The sequence below is a fragment of the Corylus avellana genome, chromosome 4 (assembly GCF_965113065.1).
Source record: "Corylus avellana chromosome 4, dhCorAvel1.hap1.2, whole genome shotgun sequence".
NCBI classification, from domain to species: domain Eukaryota; kingdom Viridiplantae; phylum Streptophyta; class Magnoliopsida; order Fagales; family Betulaceae; genus Corylus; species Corylus avellana.
The window spans coordinates 9,811,594-9,830,200 of NC_142493.1; the positions used below are offsets into that span (position 1 = coordinate 9,811,594).

The following is an 18,607-nucleotide window of genomic DNA, read 5'->3' on the forward strand; positions in this document are numbered from 1 at the left end:
AAAAAATAGTTCTAAAAGAACTTACAAGACAAATGTTGTAGTCTTTTGACGGCACCTAATCCAAATTCCGTTTAAACATTTCCGGCAAGGAGAACATCGGCAATCAACTTGTCCAAGTTCTGGTAAGAAGAACCACCAGGCTTGACAGCCTCTTCGGCTTTTATCTTCCACTCCATTACCTTCCTCTTCATTTCTTTACATTTATCACCCTCCATTAACTCCCTCACAAGCTTCTCAACATCGTCTCTCTTAACATCATTATCTATCTCCATCCCAATGCCCCATTCGGTGCAAGAATACCGGCAGTTTGTCTGTTGCTCGGCAAAGAAAGGCCATGAGATCACCGGGACTCCACCACACACGGTATCGAGCGTTGAATTCCACCCGCTATGTGTCAAAAAGCCTCCGATTGAGGGGTGCTTGAGGATTTCTTCTTGAGGACACCAACTTGCTAACATGCCTCTATCTTTCGTTTTTGTAAGAAACTCAAGAGGAAGAACGGCTGAATCGCCTACAACAAGATCAGGCCTTATAATCCACAAGAAGGGTTTCTCACTATTGGCGAGTCCCCATGCAAACTCAATGAGTTGTTGGGGTGTCATTACAGTGATGCTGCCAAAATTCACGTACACTATGGAGTTGGGTTCTTTTGAATTTAGCCACTCCACCGATCCCGGGGTTTCTTTCCATAGATTGGAGCCTATTGATTTTAGTCGTTCATCTTTGATCTGATCAGCAAGCAACAGAAGTGGACCGACGGTGTAGATGCGAGGAAGTTGCAAGGTGGAGAGAGCATCCAAAACGTCTTGCTCAAATGGGTCAAACGTGTTCAAAATGATGGCTGAAGCTCTTGAAGATCTCTTTGTTTCACGTATGAAGAAGTTGAGCATGATGTCGTTCTCATCCGTTGTTCTAATGAAACTTGGAAAATCCTTCAGACGGATGTGTTTCATCCCAGGAACCCAATCGATTGCAGTTTCTAAATACCCGTTTGTTAGATAGCTTGCATCTGCAATGAATGAATTACACATCAGTTTAATAAGTTTTTCTTAGTAAAAAAATTGGTACCCTGATAATTTATTTATTCAGATGTAAGTAAAAGTTAAAGCGTTTTGAAAATCTATCAATTTTATGCTCGGTTAAATTTATTTATTTATTTATTTTTATCAATTTCTTAGTAGAAAAATATGAAATTTAATTACACCAATGAAACATTTGAAATAAAAATAAAATAAAATAAAAAAAAAAGTCCAAAAAGTCAATAAGATGGTGGTGATCCTATCACGTACCCGACCATCCCGTTTGGGAAATTTTGTGGGTGGTGGTACAACCACTCGCCATCACCAGCTTACCTCAAGAGAATTGATAAATCACGAAATTTTGTGGGAGATGAGTAATCCATAAAGCACGAGGCCTAAAGAGATTTGGGGCGGATAAAGGTGAGAGAGCAGATCTAGCAGCGATTGGACCACCTCTTTGTAGACTTTTTAATTTTTGAAACTAACAACTTTTATTAAAAAAAATTGAAAGTCAATGACTCTAATTTAAGGGTAAAAATAAACCATTAAAAAAGAAACATGTATTTCTCACGTACTTACCTCAAGAGAGTTGATAAATCACAAAATTTTGTGGGAGATGAGTAATCCATAAAGCACCTCCCTAAGGAAATTTGGGCGGATAAAGGTGAGAGGGTAAATCTAAGAGCGGTTGGACCACCTGTTAGTAGACTTTTTAATTTTTGAAAACTAACAACTTTTATTAAAAAAATTAAAACTCAATGAGTCTAAATTAATGGTGAAAATAAACCATTAAAAAGTATATGAAAATGACGTGTCATTAAAGAAAAAAAAAAAAAAAAACCATGTATTTTTCACTTGCAAATTAGTGTTAAAAGTTTTAGAATATAGTACCTTTTAGTGGTGTTAAACGTCGTTCAACAAGATGGCGATAATGCATAAGGCACAAGACGCCGCAGGAGCTTGGCGTCCAGAAAAGTACGTTTGGAATTCCAAATTCTTCAGCAGCTTCAAGAGTGAACGACATGCAGCCATCAGAGACGATACACGTCACCGGCGGCGCATTGGAAGAGGAAGTGTCGTTGAGTTTGGAGAGAAGGTTGCAAAGTGGGGCAAGGCAATTCTTTGAGGTGGAATCGCAAAGGCTAGGGACGTCTTGGCTGACATTGGCATCCGAAGGCGGGAGGCCGTCGGGGATGGTTTCGAAGCGGAAGTCCGGCAGGCCGTCGAGGGAGTCGGGGCCTCTAGACCTGAGTAAGCGCATGTGATTATAATGGGTGTTCACAAAAGTTACGTAAAAGCCTTTGTGGTGGAGGAGTTTGGCTAGCTTGATCATTGGGTTAATGTGACCCTGAACTGGGTATGGAACACATACAGCATGAGGTTTAATCCTCTCCGAAGTGGAATCCATCTCTCTAGATCTGTCTCTCTGTCTCCCACGGTCACACAAACAGGGACTTTTTTAGAGAAAGCTTGGTTTTTGCAATCCTTTTATAGCCAAACTGTCGAACATAGACAAGCTTTTACATTTATTTTTTCTCCTTAAAAAAATAATTTTAGCTTCTTAAATAATACTTGAGATTGCCAACCAGTCAATTAAGTCGATTAAGCAAAATTACTCTTTGAAAAAAGTCTACTTAAACCCCCAAAGTGTTACTTAATTTTCATTATTGGAGACAGTGATAATTTTTTTTTTTGATAGTTTAAAGGAACATTGTTTCAATTAACCAATTTAATGGTTGAATACGTCTGACTTCTCCTTACCTTCTTCATTGTCAAAACGGAAGTACCTTACCTTTACCTACCTGTCAAGGGTGAGAGTTTCGATCCGTTATAAAAAAAGACAATAGACAAAAAAAACAAAAACAAAAAGGCTTTACTACATGTGCAGCAACGGGCAAACTACGATATCATACTGGCCATGATCCTCACCGACTAATAAGAATAAAAAAGACAATGAGATAAAACAATTTTTTTTTTTTTTTTTAAATTTTTTTTGTATTAAAGAAATAATAATTACAGCCGGCTCAAAATAGTCAATGATCAAAAACCTCAATAACGTATAACTGACGGGTGGTTTGGACCACGTAAGCATGTGGATTTTTCTATTTTTAAAAAGAGATATGATAGGATTTTTCTATTTTAAAAAAAGATATAATAGGAATCAACTAAGGTCCATTTAAGAGCCAACTTTTACTTATGTAGCACAAAGTTACATAATAGTTGTGTTAGGTTTAAAATTGAATTTTTTTTTTATTTATATAAAAAAAAAAAACAAAAATCAAAACGTATGTCCACAAAAATTGAATTGTTGAGGTTGTAAGGCTATATAATATAATATAAGTCGGTTGTTGAATGAATAAAGGCATAATGTCGTATTTGAGAGGCTACATGACACACCTAAGCCACCTAAGCTTCCAGGTCAAACCCCAAGCGTCATAGAGCATGCAGCCAACCCATCCTCACCATAAAGACAAGGATCATGTAGCAGATGAGGATTCATGTGATCCAACATATCCAGCATTAACATCTGTCAATGATGTAGCAAAGGAAACAAGATTGTTTTTCCCTTAGCTGACAGATATGAAGATGTGCACTCACAAGGAAAGATTGATGTAGTTTTTATAAAGTATATTGTAAATACACAATCCCATGATATCATGGCTGATTACTGTCATTGATGTTTGATTTGTATAATTATTCTTTCCCTTTTGATCACTATGTAAACAGCTTATATAAGCCTCATATATCATTGTTAAAATAATTGAATACATTGAGCCTTTTAGCAAGTTTTTCTATTCTCCTTGAAATATTTTACAGGACATCTCGAATTAACTTACCGTATTACTCAAATGCATTCACCATACGCAAGCTTATGAAGACAAATCATGCTTTGTTACTGTCCAACACCTGAAAACCCGTTCTCAAACTTATTAAGTTCGTAACAACTTGGTATCAAAGTCAAATTCCACCATGTCTCACCACAAGTTGGAATTGTTGGAGAAGGAGGAGGGGTTCCTAAGTACGGCCCAACAAGAGTTGTAGAAGGAGATGAGATCAAATTGAGCACATGGAAGAGATGTTTGCAGCAATGAATACTTGTTTTGAAAACGTTGCACCTTGAAATAGGCGGAGGTGGTGATCACGGGGAGGGCTCCTCCTTACGCAACAAAGGGAGCAGAACCCATGGTTTCCATCAAAAGCTTATATAAAGGTATCTAGTATGTGTTATTTTTCATTTTATTTTTGAAGTATCAATAAAATTTTAGTTTTTCAGTGTTATTCTTTGTTTTTTCTTTGGGGCCAACTAGGGTCTTTATATTCCCTAATCGTTATGTTTTCTCTCTCTCTCTCTCTCTCTCTCTATATATATATATATATCTTTTTTTTTTTTTTTTTTTTTTCAATTCTCAATTTTTGCTGCTATCATTTATGGCCGAAACATTATACTAAAAATATATTATTCATGAGACCGTTACAAATAACTCTTACCTTCGATTAGTCTTGAATTCTTCATACCTTCTTTTCCATAAAACTTTAAGTAGTAGTTGTTAATCTTTATTGTTTCCATTTTAATGCGATACAATCTCACTAAAACGTTGGACCAGGGATCGACCAAACGCAGAAGTTACCGAACCTAAGCATCCCACGTGTGTAGTGGTCTCGAGTCATCCCAAAGGCCCAAAGGCCTATGGCCCTGGGCCTCATCTGCGTCCACAAATCAGCCTAGTGGCCCAAAGATGTAAAATTGGAAGCTCCGAAGTCACCCACGCCCACTCTCTTCTTTCGTAGTAGACCTATGAGTTTCGGGTACGCGTAATGAAGGTCGTCCATTCCGTGAGCCCTGAATCTTACAGCAAACCTCGGCGCTCTCATTAGGATCGAGAGAAGGGGTCACTAAACCTCGATGTAAGGGAGAGCAAATGTCCAATCAAGAGAAATGAGCTATCATGTCAAACGAATTCTGTCAAATCTTCACCTCATTACAGGCCCGTTGTACATAGAGAAGCCATACCCATGGTACGGAAGACAGGTGGGTCTATCAAGACCATCCCTCTCCCAATCGGGGACACGCGTTCACTTATGGTAAAATAGGGGTTTGAATCCCGATAGAGAGAAAGGGTTGAAGAAATATACGGGAGAAAGAGAGAAAGAGAGAGAAAAAAAAAAAGAAAAGTGAAAAGGGAATAAAAGAGAAGAGAAGATTTGTTCTAATCCAATTGTATTCTCTCTGGGGCAATCCAAATTAGTGGCCGGCAAACTGTGTGAACAGTTTGGCACCGTCTGTGGGAAGGGACGCGGTGTGAAACTTAGTCTCTTCGCCTTAAAAAAAGAAAATGTCTGCCACTAACGGTATGGATGCCCGCATACGAGGAGAACAGTTGTCGACCGACGGAGCCTCAACTCCCCCACCAACACGTACGGTGACTAACATCTTCAAACTCGTTAGGCCCTCAAACCCCCTGAAAATCCAACCATATCCCAAACGAGGTCTAGACGCCACAACGAAGCAGGATCGTCCAGAATCCCAGCTAATCTACCTAGCCTCGTAGCTAGAGCAGGAGCAGGAGTATATTCGAAATCTCGTCCTCTGGAACGAAGAATTGGAACGACATGCTCTCCTCCAAGGCCTTCCGCCCGAACAGCCAGGAGTAGAAACGCAGAGCGACCCACCTCAACCGAATACTAAACAAGAGATGTATCCTTATGATGCCTACAGGATGGGGACAATGCCATAAGACTATTACCTGCAGAATGAGTAGTACTATGAGGAAACACAGCCACGTCTACTATGTATTGGACTGCCGGTATTGTGGCGGCGGTCACTATCACAGCGAGAACGAACGAGTCCGCCGCGAGGATAGTTACAGATATGTAAACCAACACGAGGATAGCGTTGGAAGGTATTGCGGGAAAGACTACATGCCTAGTTACTATGGAAAAGGATCCTACGAAGACGAAGGCTATGAATTGAAGAACACTTCAGAATAGAGTATACATCCATGTATGAGCAGGGCGGAAGATCTACTCATCCGGAGGTTGAACCCCATGATAGAGGAGTGCCAGGACGACGTAGACGGGAGTGGAACTAGGATAAGCGAGGGGTGCATGAGGAGTACGACGCTTATAAAGAATAGCCCCATGGGGAACCACTATGAGACGATCTAAGGGCACTGTACCACCAACTGAAAAGCGAGTACAAGGAGATGGCTTGCCAAGTAAAAGGGAAGCACACAATGGTGGAAGATGTCCTCCAAAGCACGAACTTGACATTCACCCAACAGGTGCTCAATTACCCTTTACCCAAAAAGTTTAAGGTCCCTAATGTCGCCCCATATGACGGTAGCACTGATCACAGAGAGAACCTTGAAACATTCCGCACCCATGTCGCTTTACACGTGACCCCTGACGAGATCACCTGCCATGTTTTTCCTCTCTCCCTGAAGGGGACCGTTCGTGGATGGTTCACCATTCTTCCTCCGAACTCAATCGATTGCTTCACGGGCTTGGCAAAAATGTTCTTGGACCAGTTCATGTCCACGCGAAAATGGAGAATGCTAGTAACGCACTTGATGACCATCGAGTAGAAAGATGCCGAGTCCTTGAAAGATTATGTAGATCGCTTCAATAGAGAGAAACTGGAAGAGCAGAGGCACTTGGTGATTTGGTGTTAATGGCTCTCATGCACGGAGTCCACCCTTCAAGCTCTCTAGCTACTGAAATAGCACAACGACCGCCTGCCACCCTCCAAGAGTTTGTGGATAAAGTAGCGGAGTACATCAACAGGGAAGAAACAATATGGGCCTTCACGGCAGCAAGGGAAAGCCAGTTAGGGAGTGTGAAAATAGAAGCCCCTCCAACTGAGTCCCAACCCAAGAAAGAGTAGAAAAAGGATAGGAAGAAGGACCCCGTTCTAAAGGAATTCAACTTCACCCCTTTGAACACCAACCTAAGGGAGATTTGGCATGAGATCTACGCCCTACCAGAAGTAACACACCCCCCGCCAATGCGAACCCCTCCCCACAAGCGCAACATGAACAAGTACTGCGAATTCCATTAGGGCCATGGCCACTACACTGAATATTGTATCACGTTACGGATGGAGATCGAGAAGCTCATAAAAAACGGGAAGTTAGCCAGATTCATGGTAGGACAAAGACAGCAGGCGTTTCAATGCACAAATGAAAATCCTCGGATCGAGGAGAGTGCCCCGGAGAAACAAGACGGGAGTCAGAGGTAGGAGTTGTAGAGGTACAAAAATCGGAGACATGACAGAAGGAATGATGCCCATAGGGGCCACCCTCCAAGGCCAGCGGATAGGGGGAGGTATGGAGTTCAGGGCCAATTACACGGATACGAAGGTCGCGATTTCTCAGAGGAGGATGAGAAGATCCTTGCGGACTACAAGAACGATAGATGTCAAGACAGGGTGCGCAGAGAGAGGTCGGAGAATTGAGGACAGACCATCCCACGAATGCAGGGAGTAGTGGGAGTGATCGACACCATAGCAGGAGGGTTCATAGCAGGGGTGAATCCAACTCCTTTAGCAGGGCCCACGTTTGGAGGTTGGTATCATGGGAGGTATTTATCTTTTTCCTTATCAGTTATTTTCCCACCATTTGTTTCTTGTTTATATTCTACTATTTATAGAGAGTTTTAGCTGTAAATTGTTTCTAAAATTCATCAAAATTAATTAAGATTGTAGAACTTAGTATCCAGAAAATGTTTTGTATGAATTTTCCTAATAAGAATCACTCTCACAAATTTGTGGGCATAATACATGAATAAGATGAGAGCACAAATTTCGAATAAGTTCGGATTGATGTACTTTGTTGAGTTTGTGGGTGTATTTTTGAACAGTTGAAGAACGAGAGGATGGAAGGAAGTTGTTGGAGGAGATAGACTTCTAAGTTCTACCCGTTAAATTAGTACTTATTCTAAAATTTTGAGGCTTAATACGTGAAAAATTTAATTGGAATTGGTGAATGGCGAAAACAGGATTTAAACTCACGACATCTGCTTTGATACTATGTTAAATTACTGCTTACTTTGAAAATTTAAGCTAATAGGAATGGATGAATTTATTCATTTAATTTATATTATAGTACTAACCCACTTGTTGTGATCCTTATCTCACCATCTACTGATCTATAATTAGAGATAAGGTTGAGAGGGGGAAAAGTTCTTCAATATTAGGCCCACATGATATAAACACCATAGTAATTAAGGTAGTCTTCTTAAAGCTCAGTGAACATTGGATGAGGACTAAACACCATAGTGTTGATGATGAACAGATGCTCCACTACTCAAGTATTATCACAAGCTTGGTTTTGTTAAATGGTAGAATTTAGAGACCTGCTATACATTCTTCCTTGGTTCTTCTCCTATCTTCTCAATTTTCAAAATCACCATTAGATTTGTGGGGTTTATGTGAGTCTCACACATGAGCCCATATATCCAGTGGTTGAAAATGGGGAGAATAGAAGGAAGACTAGAGGATGAAAGCAAACATTTTCTTAAGAGTTCATAAAAAAAACAAAAATATAATAATAATAAAATAAAATAAAAACTCAATGATAATTATGACAGTCTAAACAAAAAAGAAATAAATACAACATCATGCGTCGGACCAAGAAACAACTTAAACTTTCCCTTTTTAGTACTATTAGATTTATAAAATACACTAGTACTTTTCTAACTTGAAATTTTGAGTGTACATTGTTCATCTTTCCAAATTAATTTTTCTTTAACATGAGTCACCGGACTACTTACGGGAGTTGATAAGGAAAACACGAACCTTAACAGACAAACCATTTGGTGTTGGTGTTGTTCTTACATTTCCACATAAGGAAAACATAAAGGCTATTCTGGATGAGAAGGTAGCTGTCTTGCAAATATCATGGGGTGAATGTTCCCAGGAGCTTCTACTTGAGGCTCGTCGTGCTGGGGTCAAGGTTGTACCCCAAGTAAGTGTTTTCTACCTATTTTTGTCTTGGGAGAAAATAATAAAACAAACGAGTAATGTTATAAACTATATTTTTATCCTACAACTATTTCTATTATAGGTTGGAAGTTTCGAAGAAGCAAAAAAGGCAGTTGATGCTGGTGTAGATGCAATTATTGTCCAAGGACTTGAAGCAGGAGGGCATGTAATTGGTCAGGTATATTATGCTTGTTGCTGCTATTGGAAGTATAGTTACATTCTTGTGCAATTATACATTTATCATGAGCTTGTTGTTTGGGAAGAAAATCTTGTACAATTTATAGGGTATTATATTAATTATATACAATTCCTTAAATCCAAATAGTTGATCAAAGATGTGATTCATTGATGAAATTATAATGCTGGCTAAATTGAATGATTAAGTAAAAGTTGACCCCTTGTGTTGTTCAATTATTTTTAGGAGGGTTTGATAGCATTATTGCCAAGGGTGGTTAATCTTGTTGGGGATCAAGACATTCCCGTTATCGCTGCCGGGGGTATTGTGGACGAACGTGGTTATGTTGCTGCGCTCGCCCTCGGTGCTCAAGGCGTCTGCCTCGGCACAAGGTTTGGAATATTTCAATTTACATTAACCAAATTTAAACAACTCATTTGAGCTATCGCGCCGCGCGCTGTGAGGGAATTATTAAATCATCGTTTATTTCAAAAACTTATTTTGAAAAGAGAAATGCTATATATACTTTCAATTGCACAATCTTAAACGCGCAGCTTTCTGACGTAATAATGAAAATCAGCATTAATTTTAAAATTTAATGACAATCCATCCAAAATTCAAGGATAATTTTTATGAGCATGTTATAAAGTATACACTTGAAAGTGCATATAACATTTATCTTCTGGGAATGATGATGTTAATTTGCAGCGTGGGCGTGATGGAATGTCACCTTCAATGTTTGTACAAAGAAAATGGCACATGGTGTCCAATACTTGGACGGTTCTTCTGTGAGTTTGCTTCAGAGTTAGCAGGATTATGATGATTGAATTAGCATTGTTTTGCAGGTTTGTTGCAACTAGTGAAAGCTATGCTCACCCTACATACAAGAGGAAGTTGATTGAAGCCGACCAAACTGAATATACCAACGTTTTTGGTCGGGCAAGGTGGCCCGGGGACCTCAACGTGTCCTGCAAACACCTTTCTTCAATCAATGGAAATTCCTTCCTCTTCATGAGAATGAAGCCAACCAGCCTGTTATAGGTCGTTCAACAATACATGGCGTGGTGAGAATCTAACAATTTTTTTCTTTTTTTTTTTGGCTCCTTTTCATGGATTGATTCAATACAGACCATTTCACTTTTGTCGGTTCCACTCATCTCTCACTATTCGATGACTTAATACTATGCTCATATTTACACTGTACCGAGACATTTTTCCTAACCTATTGGTCATCATCTTTGTGACTCGATGGCAAAGCCACGACCCATTTGAACCATTACTCGACGAACTGATATATTAAGATTGTACATAAATGATGTAAAACACTTAGAATCGTAACATATGCGAATATATCAATTGTGCTTATATAGGGTGGTTTTTTTTTTTTTTATCAGGAAAAAGAAATTTGGCAGTTTGCGGGTACTGTTCCAAATTTGACGACCACAGGTGACATTAAAAGCATGGCGCTGTATGCTGGCGAAGGTGTAGGGCTTATTGAGGAAATTTTACCTGCCGGTGAGGTGGTCCGAGGACTGGTTGAAGGGGCTCAACATCTGATCCACAGCAAATTTAGTGGCGTATAATTAAGCCAAGGTTGAGCAAGTCCTTGAACCAAATAAATAGCCTCCAAAATGTTGTTGATAATGGAAATTTGGGTACTGCGGATAATAAAAGACTCAACAGTGTCTCTTGTGTTTGCTTGAGTTATGTTTGCGTGGTTGTTGTCTAGTTGGGATTAAGATCTCTTACGGTTTTAAAAAAAGTTGTAGATTCTCAAATTACAGAATTTATGTTGTTTCTAAACATCAACATGCTTAAAAAATGTCATCGATTAAAAAGGTAACATCTTACAATTGGAAATTGAATATACTTTCATCAGATCCTTTTACTCTCTATATTATAAAAAATGAAATGCTAGGAATACTAAATTTTTTATCAAGAGATGTATACTATTATAAAATGATGTAGGGCTTATTTATTGAAGATGATTAAAACAATTAATAAAGAAAAATGGTACGGGTATTAATAAATAAGTTCTACATCGTCTAATTAGTGTCCATCTCTTAATAAAAAAATTAATACGCGTAGCATTTCTCTATAAAAAAGTTTTGAGCCAAATTTTTTTTTTTTTTTTTTTTTTGAAGAAGTGTCCCTACAATTTTTGTAGAAAGAATAAACTTCCTCTTACGGCCTCGTAACATATTCTTTACTTTTTGAGTTCTTCCAAAAAAAAAAAAAAAAAAAAAAAAAAAAAAAAAAAAAACACTCAAGCAGTCAAGCCTTTATTACCCATGTGGTTTCCATAACTCCCACACACTAAATTGTCAGCTTCACTATATATTATTCGATCTGTTTCGTTTGCCGACGTATCTAACTTAAATTATTATTACAATCTAAACCATGTGGTGCTCTGTTTAGAAGATCCAATAAGATCCAAGATCTACTATAAAAAAATAAAAGAAATAAACCCAAGATCCAAGATACATAATTATAATTGAAGTTATATATTGTAATAATAACTTGAATATCAGTATAGCATGTCACCTTATGATTAAGATTGTAATGACAATTTAAGTTAAATACTATTAGCTTGAAACACCTCTCCCAGATTAGAGGACACTGTTACATTATCTTTCAGGGATAGGATTTCTAAAGTAACCGGCCAACTCCTTATCAATTTTGATTTATTTCTAGACAAAATTATAAACCCATATATTACTATGCACTTGAGTGCATAAAGAGAATTAAATTGTCTATCGAGAGAAAAAGTAATTAGCTCAGAGAAAAAGAATTTAATTAATTAATAGTCTTGGCCAATTTCTCTGTATAAAAGCAACTCTTGACTACCATTATCAAAAGCATGACTCGAAAGATTCAAATTACCAAATTGCTGTCTACACAGCAATGATAACATAAGAGAATAGAAAATTCGTTTAATCAAATCACACAAATGGAATGATTGAATGGAGATAAACTTTAGAAATATGTAGAATGACCTATAACAAGGGAAGAGCAGATACGATCGAGCCAATTTCCTTCTGATGTGATTTTTAAAATTATCTTAAATTTAATAATAATTTTAATAGTCACATCATGTTTAGAGCAATATTACTTGTTGCTAATTCTTCGTTTGGTTTAAACCGATTTGGATTAGGTGTAAAAACAGTTCTAAAAGAACTTACAAGACAAATGTTGTAGTTTTTTTGACAGCACCTAATCGAAATTCCGTTTAAACATTTCCGGCAAGGAGAACATCGGCAATCAACTTGTCCAAGTTCTGGTAAGAAGAACCACCAGGCTTGACAGCCTCTTCGGCTTTTATCTTCCACTCCATTACCTTCCTCTTCATTTCTTTACCTTTATCACCCTCCATTAACTCCCTCACAAGCTTCTCAACTTCATCTCTCTTAACATCATTATCTATCTCCATCCCAATGCCCCATTCGGTGCAAGAATACCGGCAGTTTGTCTGTTGCTCGGCAAAGAAAGGCCATGAGATCACCGGCACTCCACCACAGACGGTATCGAGCGTTGAATTCCACCCGCTATGTGTCAAAAAGCCTCCGATCGAGGGGTGCTTGAGGATTTCTTCTTGAGGACACCAACTTGCTAACATGCCTCTATCTTTCGTTTCTGTAAGAAACTCAGGAGGAAGAATGGCTGAATCGCCTACAACAAGATCAGGCCTTATAATCCACAAGAAGGGTTTCTCACTATTGGCGAGTCCCCATGCAAACTCAATGAGTTGTTGGGGTGTCATTACAGTGATGCTGCCAAAATTCACGTACACTATGGAGTTGGGTTCTTTTGAATTTAGCCACTCCACCGATCCCGGGGTTTCTTTCCATAGATTGGAGCCTATTGATTTCAGCCGTTCATCTTTGATCTGATCAGCAAGCAACAGAAGTGGACCGACGGTGTAGATGCGAGGAAGTTGCAAGGTGGAGAGAGCATCCAAAACGTCTTGCTCAAATGGGTCAAACGTGTTCAAAATGACGGCTGAAGCTCTTGAAGATCTTTTTGTTTCACGGATGAGGAAGTTGAGCATGATGTCGTTCTCATCCGTAGTTCTAATGAAACTTGGAAAATCCATCAGACGGATGTGTTTCGTCCCAGGAACCCAATCAATTGCGGTTTCTAAATACCCGTTTGTTAGATAGCTTACATCTGCAATGAATGAATTACACATTAATTTAGTAAGTCATTTTTAGTAAAAAATTTGGTACTCCAATCATTTCTTTATCCTGATTTAAATGAAAGTTATGACATTTTGAAAATCTTTCAATTTTATGCTCGGTAAAATTTATTTATTTATTTATTTTTATCAATTTCTTAATAGAAAATATATGAAATTTTAATTACACCCATTAAACATTTGAAATAAATTGAAAAAAAAAAAAAAAAAAAACGAAGGCAAAAAAATACAAAATGTCAATGAGATGGTGGGGTGATCCTATCACTCTCTTGCCTGAAAAGGGTTACTCTACCATCCCGTTTGTGAAATTTTGTGGGTGGTAGTACAACCACTTGCCACCACCAGCTTACCTCAAGAGAGTTGATAAATCACAGAATTTTGTGGAACATGAGTAATCCATAATGCACGGGCGGATAAAGGTGAGAGGGTAGATCTAGGAGCGGTTGGACCACCTCTTCGTAGACTTTTTAATTTTTGAAAGCTCCACTTTTATTAAAAAAATTAAAAGTCAATGAGTCTAATTTAATGGTGAAAATAAACCATTAAAAAGTATATGAAAATGACGTGTCATTTAAAAAAAAAAAAAAAAAAAACATGTATTTTTTACTTGCAAATTAGTGTTAAAAGTTTTAGAATATAGACCTTTGAGTGGTGTTAAACGTCGTTCAACAAGATGGCGATAATGCATATAGCACAAGACGCCGCAGGAGCTTGGCGTCCAGAAAAGTACGTTTGGAATTCCAAATTCTTCAGCAGCTTCAAGAGTGAACGACATGCACCCATCAGAGACAATACATGTCACCGGCGGTGCGTTGGAAGAGGAAGTGTCGTTGAGTTTGGAGAGAAGGTTGCAAAGTGGGGCGAGGCAATTCTTTGAGGTGGAATCGCAAAGGCTAGGGACGTCTTGGCTGACATCGGCGTCCGAAGGTGGGAGGCCGTCGGGGATGGTTTTGAAGCGGAAGTCCGGCAGGCCGTCGAGGGAGTCGGGGCCTCTTGACCTGAGTAAGCGCATGTGGTTATAATGGGTGTTCACAAAAGTTACGTAAAAGCCTTTGTGGTGGAGGAGTTTGGCTAGCTTGATCATTGGGTTTATGTGACCCTGAAGTGGGTATGGAACACATACAACATGAGGTTTAATCCTCTCCGAAGTGGAATCCATCTCTCTAGATCTGTCTCTCTGTCTCCCACGGTCACACAAACAGCCAAACAGGGACTTTTTTAGAGAAAGCTTGGTTTTTGCGAGCCTTTTATAGCCAAACTGTCGAACATAAATAAGCTTTTACATTTTTTTTTTCTCCTTAAAAAAATTATTTTAGCTTCTTAAATAATACGAGAGATTGCCAACCAGTCAATTATTAAGTAGATTAAGCAAAATTACTCTTTGAAAAAAATCTACTTAAACCCCCAAAGTATTACTTAATTTTCATTATTGGAGACGTTGATATTTTTTTGATAGTTTAAAAGAACATTGTTTCAATTAAAAATTTAAAAAGGGCTTTATTAATTTAGGACAAGTTTTTTCATTACAAACCGGTCTCTTATAAATAAAATGAATCCTTAATATGTAAGAAGCACATATTTTTTTAATAGCATATATTTTTTACATTTTTTTTAATAACTTAAATGAAAGGTATGACTTTTAAACACAAATTTATAAGAATTTCCTATAAATTAATTTTTAAAAAATTTGTATTCCTTAATTTAATGGTTGAATACGTCTGACTTCACCTTACCTTCTTCATTTTCAAAACGGAAGTACCTTACCTTTACCTACCTGTCAATCAAGGGTGAAAGTTTCTATCCGTTATAAAAAAGACCAAAAAAAAAAAAAAAAAAAAAAAAAAAGGTTTTACTACATGTGCAACGGGCAAACTGCGATACTGCCCGTTATCCTCGCCGACGAATAAGAATAAAAAACAATGAGATAAAACAAATTTTTTTTTTTTTTTTTTTTAATTTCTTGTATTAAAGAAATAATAATTACAGCCGGCTCAAAATAGTCAATGATCAAAAACCTCAATAATGTGCAACTGACGTGCGGTTTGGACCACGTGTAAGCATGTGGATTTTTCTATTTTTAAAAAGAGATATGTTAGGATTTTCCTATTTTAAAAAAAGATATAATAGGGATCTTAGAACTAAGGTCCATTTAAGAGCCAATTTTTATTTATGTGGCACAAAGTCACATAATAGGGATTTGACTTAGGTGCCGTAGTGGAAAACTACCGCAACTGCGGTAGCCCAAAACAACCTAGTTTTGGGTCGTTTTGGACAATAAAAAATTAATATTTTTAAAGAAAAAAAAATTAAAATATTACAAAAATTAATAAAAATAAAATAAAAAGAAAAAGAATAATTAAAGGGGTGGCTCCAGCGACTCCCATGGCTGGTTTGGAGATGGACAAACCACCCCCAAGGCCATGGCCACCCCCAAAAGGCCCAAATTCCAAATTCCCAAAAAAAAAAAAAAAAAAAAACTTAAAAAAAAAAGTTTGAGTTTTAGGGATGGTCAAGGGCCTGGGGTGGTTTTGGACACCCCCTACGGCCAGTATGGGGGTGGCCGAAACCACCCCCATGGCCAAGGGGGTGGTTTCGGCCACCCCCAAAACCCTTTTTTTTTTTTGTTTTTTTTTTTTTGGCATTTTGGCATTTTGGCCTTTTGAGGGTGGCCGAATCACCCCCTTGGCCATGGGGTGGTTTCGGCCATCCCATACCGGCCATGGGGGTGGCTCTAGCCACCCCTTGGCGAAACACTGGGATGGTTTAGCCAAGGGGGTGGATCCAGCCACCCCTTTAATTATTCTTTTTCTTTTTCTTTTATTTTTATTAGGTTTTTTTATTTTATTTTTTATTTTTAAGTTTTTTAATATATATATATTTTTTTTTTTTTAAGTTTTTTAATATTTTTTTATTTTATTTTTTCTTTAAAAATATTAATTTTTTATTGCCCAAAACGACCCTAAAGGCTACCGCGGCTATGTTGTAGTTTGTACTACCACATAGAAGCCGGATCCATATTGCAAAGCAAGTATGCTGAATACGGTAGTTCAGTGTTAATTAGGTGTACGTATAGCTTGCTATAGATAGCATAAATTATGGAAGCAATAGTCTATTTAACATAGCTTTGGTACAAATGTCAGCTTAAAATTACCCAAAGAAAATGTTTCCTCTTTGTTACCAAAATCCTTATATGTGATTGTTCATATTTTGGTGATTATTTGCATATATCTGTTAATTCCACATAAACTGTGATATTTATCTGTTAAGTGTTTTTCAGATTTTACAAAGCAAAATGGACCAATCTAGCTCTATATATATAGTGCCTCCTCCCCATTGACCATTTAGCCATTTTGTCACCGACATTGCTTTGTGAAATAATATTCAACATATGCATTTGTCTAATTAATTTGATGGCTTGTACTGCTCAGAGAATGGACCATATGGACAACCTAGACTGCTCCTTGCCCCAAAGTTGAGAGCCCCTCCATGATGGTCCCTTCTCCGAGTAGTACAAGCCAACAAATTAATTAAACTGATAAATATGTGGAATATTATTTCACAAAAATAATGTTGGTGATGAACCGGCTAAATGGTAAATGGGGTGGAGGCACTATATATATAGCTAGATTGGTCAATTTTGTTTACTAAAATTAACTAACAGTCTCTGCTAACCGCCTAGCTATCCGATGGAGGGGCTCTCAACTTTGGGGCAATGAGTAGTCTATATAAGATAAGCCATTGATTTCTTAGCAATCATGTTGTCCATATGGTCCCTTCTCCGAGCAATACAAGCCAACAAATTAATTAAATTGATATATATGTGAAATAATATTTCACAAAGCATGTCGGTGATGAAATGGCTAAATGGTCAAAGGGGTGGAGGCACTATATATATAGCTATATTGGTCCATTTTGGCATTTTGTTTAGTAAAATCAACTAACCATCTCCGCTAATCGCCTAGCAAGCACATAGAGGGGCTCTAGTGTTTGGGGCAGGGAGTAGTCTATATAAGATAAGCCATTGATTTCTTAGTGATCAGGCTGTCCATATGGTCCTTTCTCCGAGCAGTACAAGACAACTAATTAATAAAATGGATATATATGTTGAATATTATTTCACAAAGCGATGTTAGTGATGATTTGGCTAAATTGTCAATGGGGAGGAGGAACTATATATATCGCTAGGTTGGTCCATTTTGTTTAGTAAAATCAACTAACCGTCTTTGCTAACCTCCTAGCTAGCACATGGAGGGGCTCTCAACTTTGGTGCAAGGAGTAGTATATATAAGATAAGCCATTGATTTCTTAGCGATTAGGCTGTCCACATGATCCCTTTTTTTAGAAGTACAAGCCAACGAATTAATTAAATGGATATATGTGTGAAATATTATTTCTCAAAGTAATGTCGGTGACGAACCGGCTAAATGGTAAACTGGGTGGAGGCACTCTATATGTAGCAAGATTAGTCCATTTTCTTTACTAAAATAAACTAACAATCTCCGTTAACCGCCTAGCTATCCGATGGAGGGGCTCTCAACTTTGGGGCAGAGAGTAGTCTATATATGATAAGATATTGATTTCCTAGCGATCATGCTGTCCATATGATCCCTTCTCCGAGCAGTACATGCCAACAATTTAATTAGACAGATATATATATATATATATATGGAATATTATTTAACAAAGTAATGTAGGTGATGAACCGGCTAAATAGTCAATGGGAGTGGAGGCACTATATATATATATATATATATATATATATATATATATATATATATATATATATATAGCTATATTGGTCCATTTTGTTTAGTAAAATCAACTAACCATCTCCGCTAATCGCCTATCAAGGACATGGAGGGGCTCTAGTGTTTGGGGCAGGGAGTAGTCTATATAACATAAGCCATTGATTTCTTAGCGATCAGGCTGTCCATATGGTCCTTTCTCCGAGCAGTACAAGACAACTAATTAATAAAATGGATATATATGTTGAATATTATTTCACAAAGCAATGTCAGTGATGATTTGGCTAAATTGTCAATGGGGAGGAGGAACTATATATATCGCTAGGTTGGTCCATTTTGTTTAGTAAAATCAACTAACCGTCTTCGCTAACCTCCTAGCTAGCACATTGAGGGGCTCTCACCTTTGGTGCAGGGAGTAGTATATATAAGATAAGCCATTGATTTCTTAGCGATCAGGTTGTCCACATGATCCCATTTTTTTAGCAGTACAAG

At 37.8% G+C, this 18,607-nt stretch overlaps 2 protein-coding genes and 1 pseudogene across 3 annotated transcripts; 1 reads left to right on the forward strand and 2 right to left on the reverse strand.

Moving 5' to 3' along the window:
• LOC132179493 (7-deoxyloganetin glucosyltransferase-like) lies at positions 1–2,427 on the reverse strand. Its single transcript, XM_059592228.2, has 2 exons — positions 1,911–2,427; positions 1–1,009 (listed from the first exon to the last, which is right to left on the reverse strand). Exons 1-2 carry the CDS (start codon positions 2,425–2,427, stop codon positions 72–74), a joined length of 1,455 nt encoding a protein of 484 aa, XP_059448211.2. The 3' UTR covers positions 1–71.
• A 4,858-nt stretch (positions 2,428–7,285) lies between these two features.
• LOC132178031 (uncharacterized) lies at positions 7,286–10,830 on the forward strand (annotated as a pseudogene). Its single transcript, XR_015911896.1, has 6 exons — positions 7,286–7,446; positions 8,767–8,983; positions 9,083–9,178; positions 9,422–9,567; positions 10,021–10,239; positions 10,570–10,830. The product of XR_015911896.1 is annotated as an uncharacterized LOC132178031 (transcript).
• Positions 10,831–12,211: 1,381 nt separating this feature from the next.
• LOC132178522 (7-deoxyloganetin glucosyltransferase-like) lies at positions 12,212–14,546 on the reverse strand. The gene is made up of 2 exons (XM_088515166.1): positions 14,013–14,546; positions 12,212–13,342 (listed from the first exon to the last, which is right to left on the reverse strand). The coding sequence occupies exons 1-2, from the start codon at positions 14,527–14,529 to the stop codon at positions 12,405–12,407; spliced, it is 1,455 nt and encodes a 484-aa protein (XP_088371292.1). The 5' UTR covers positions 14,530–14,546; the 3' UTR covers positions 12,212–12,404.
• Positions 14,547–18,607: the final 4,061 nt, after the last annotated feature.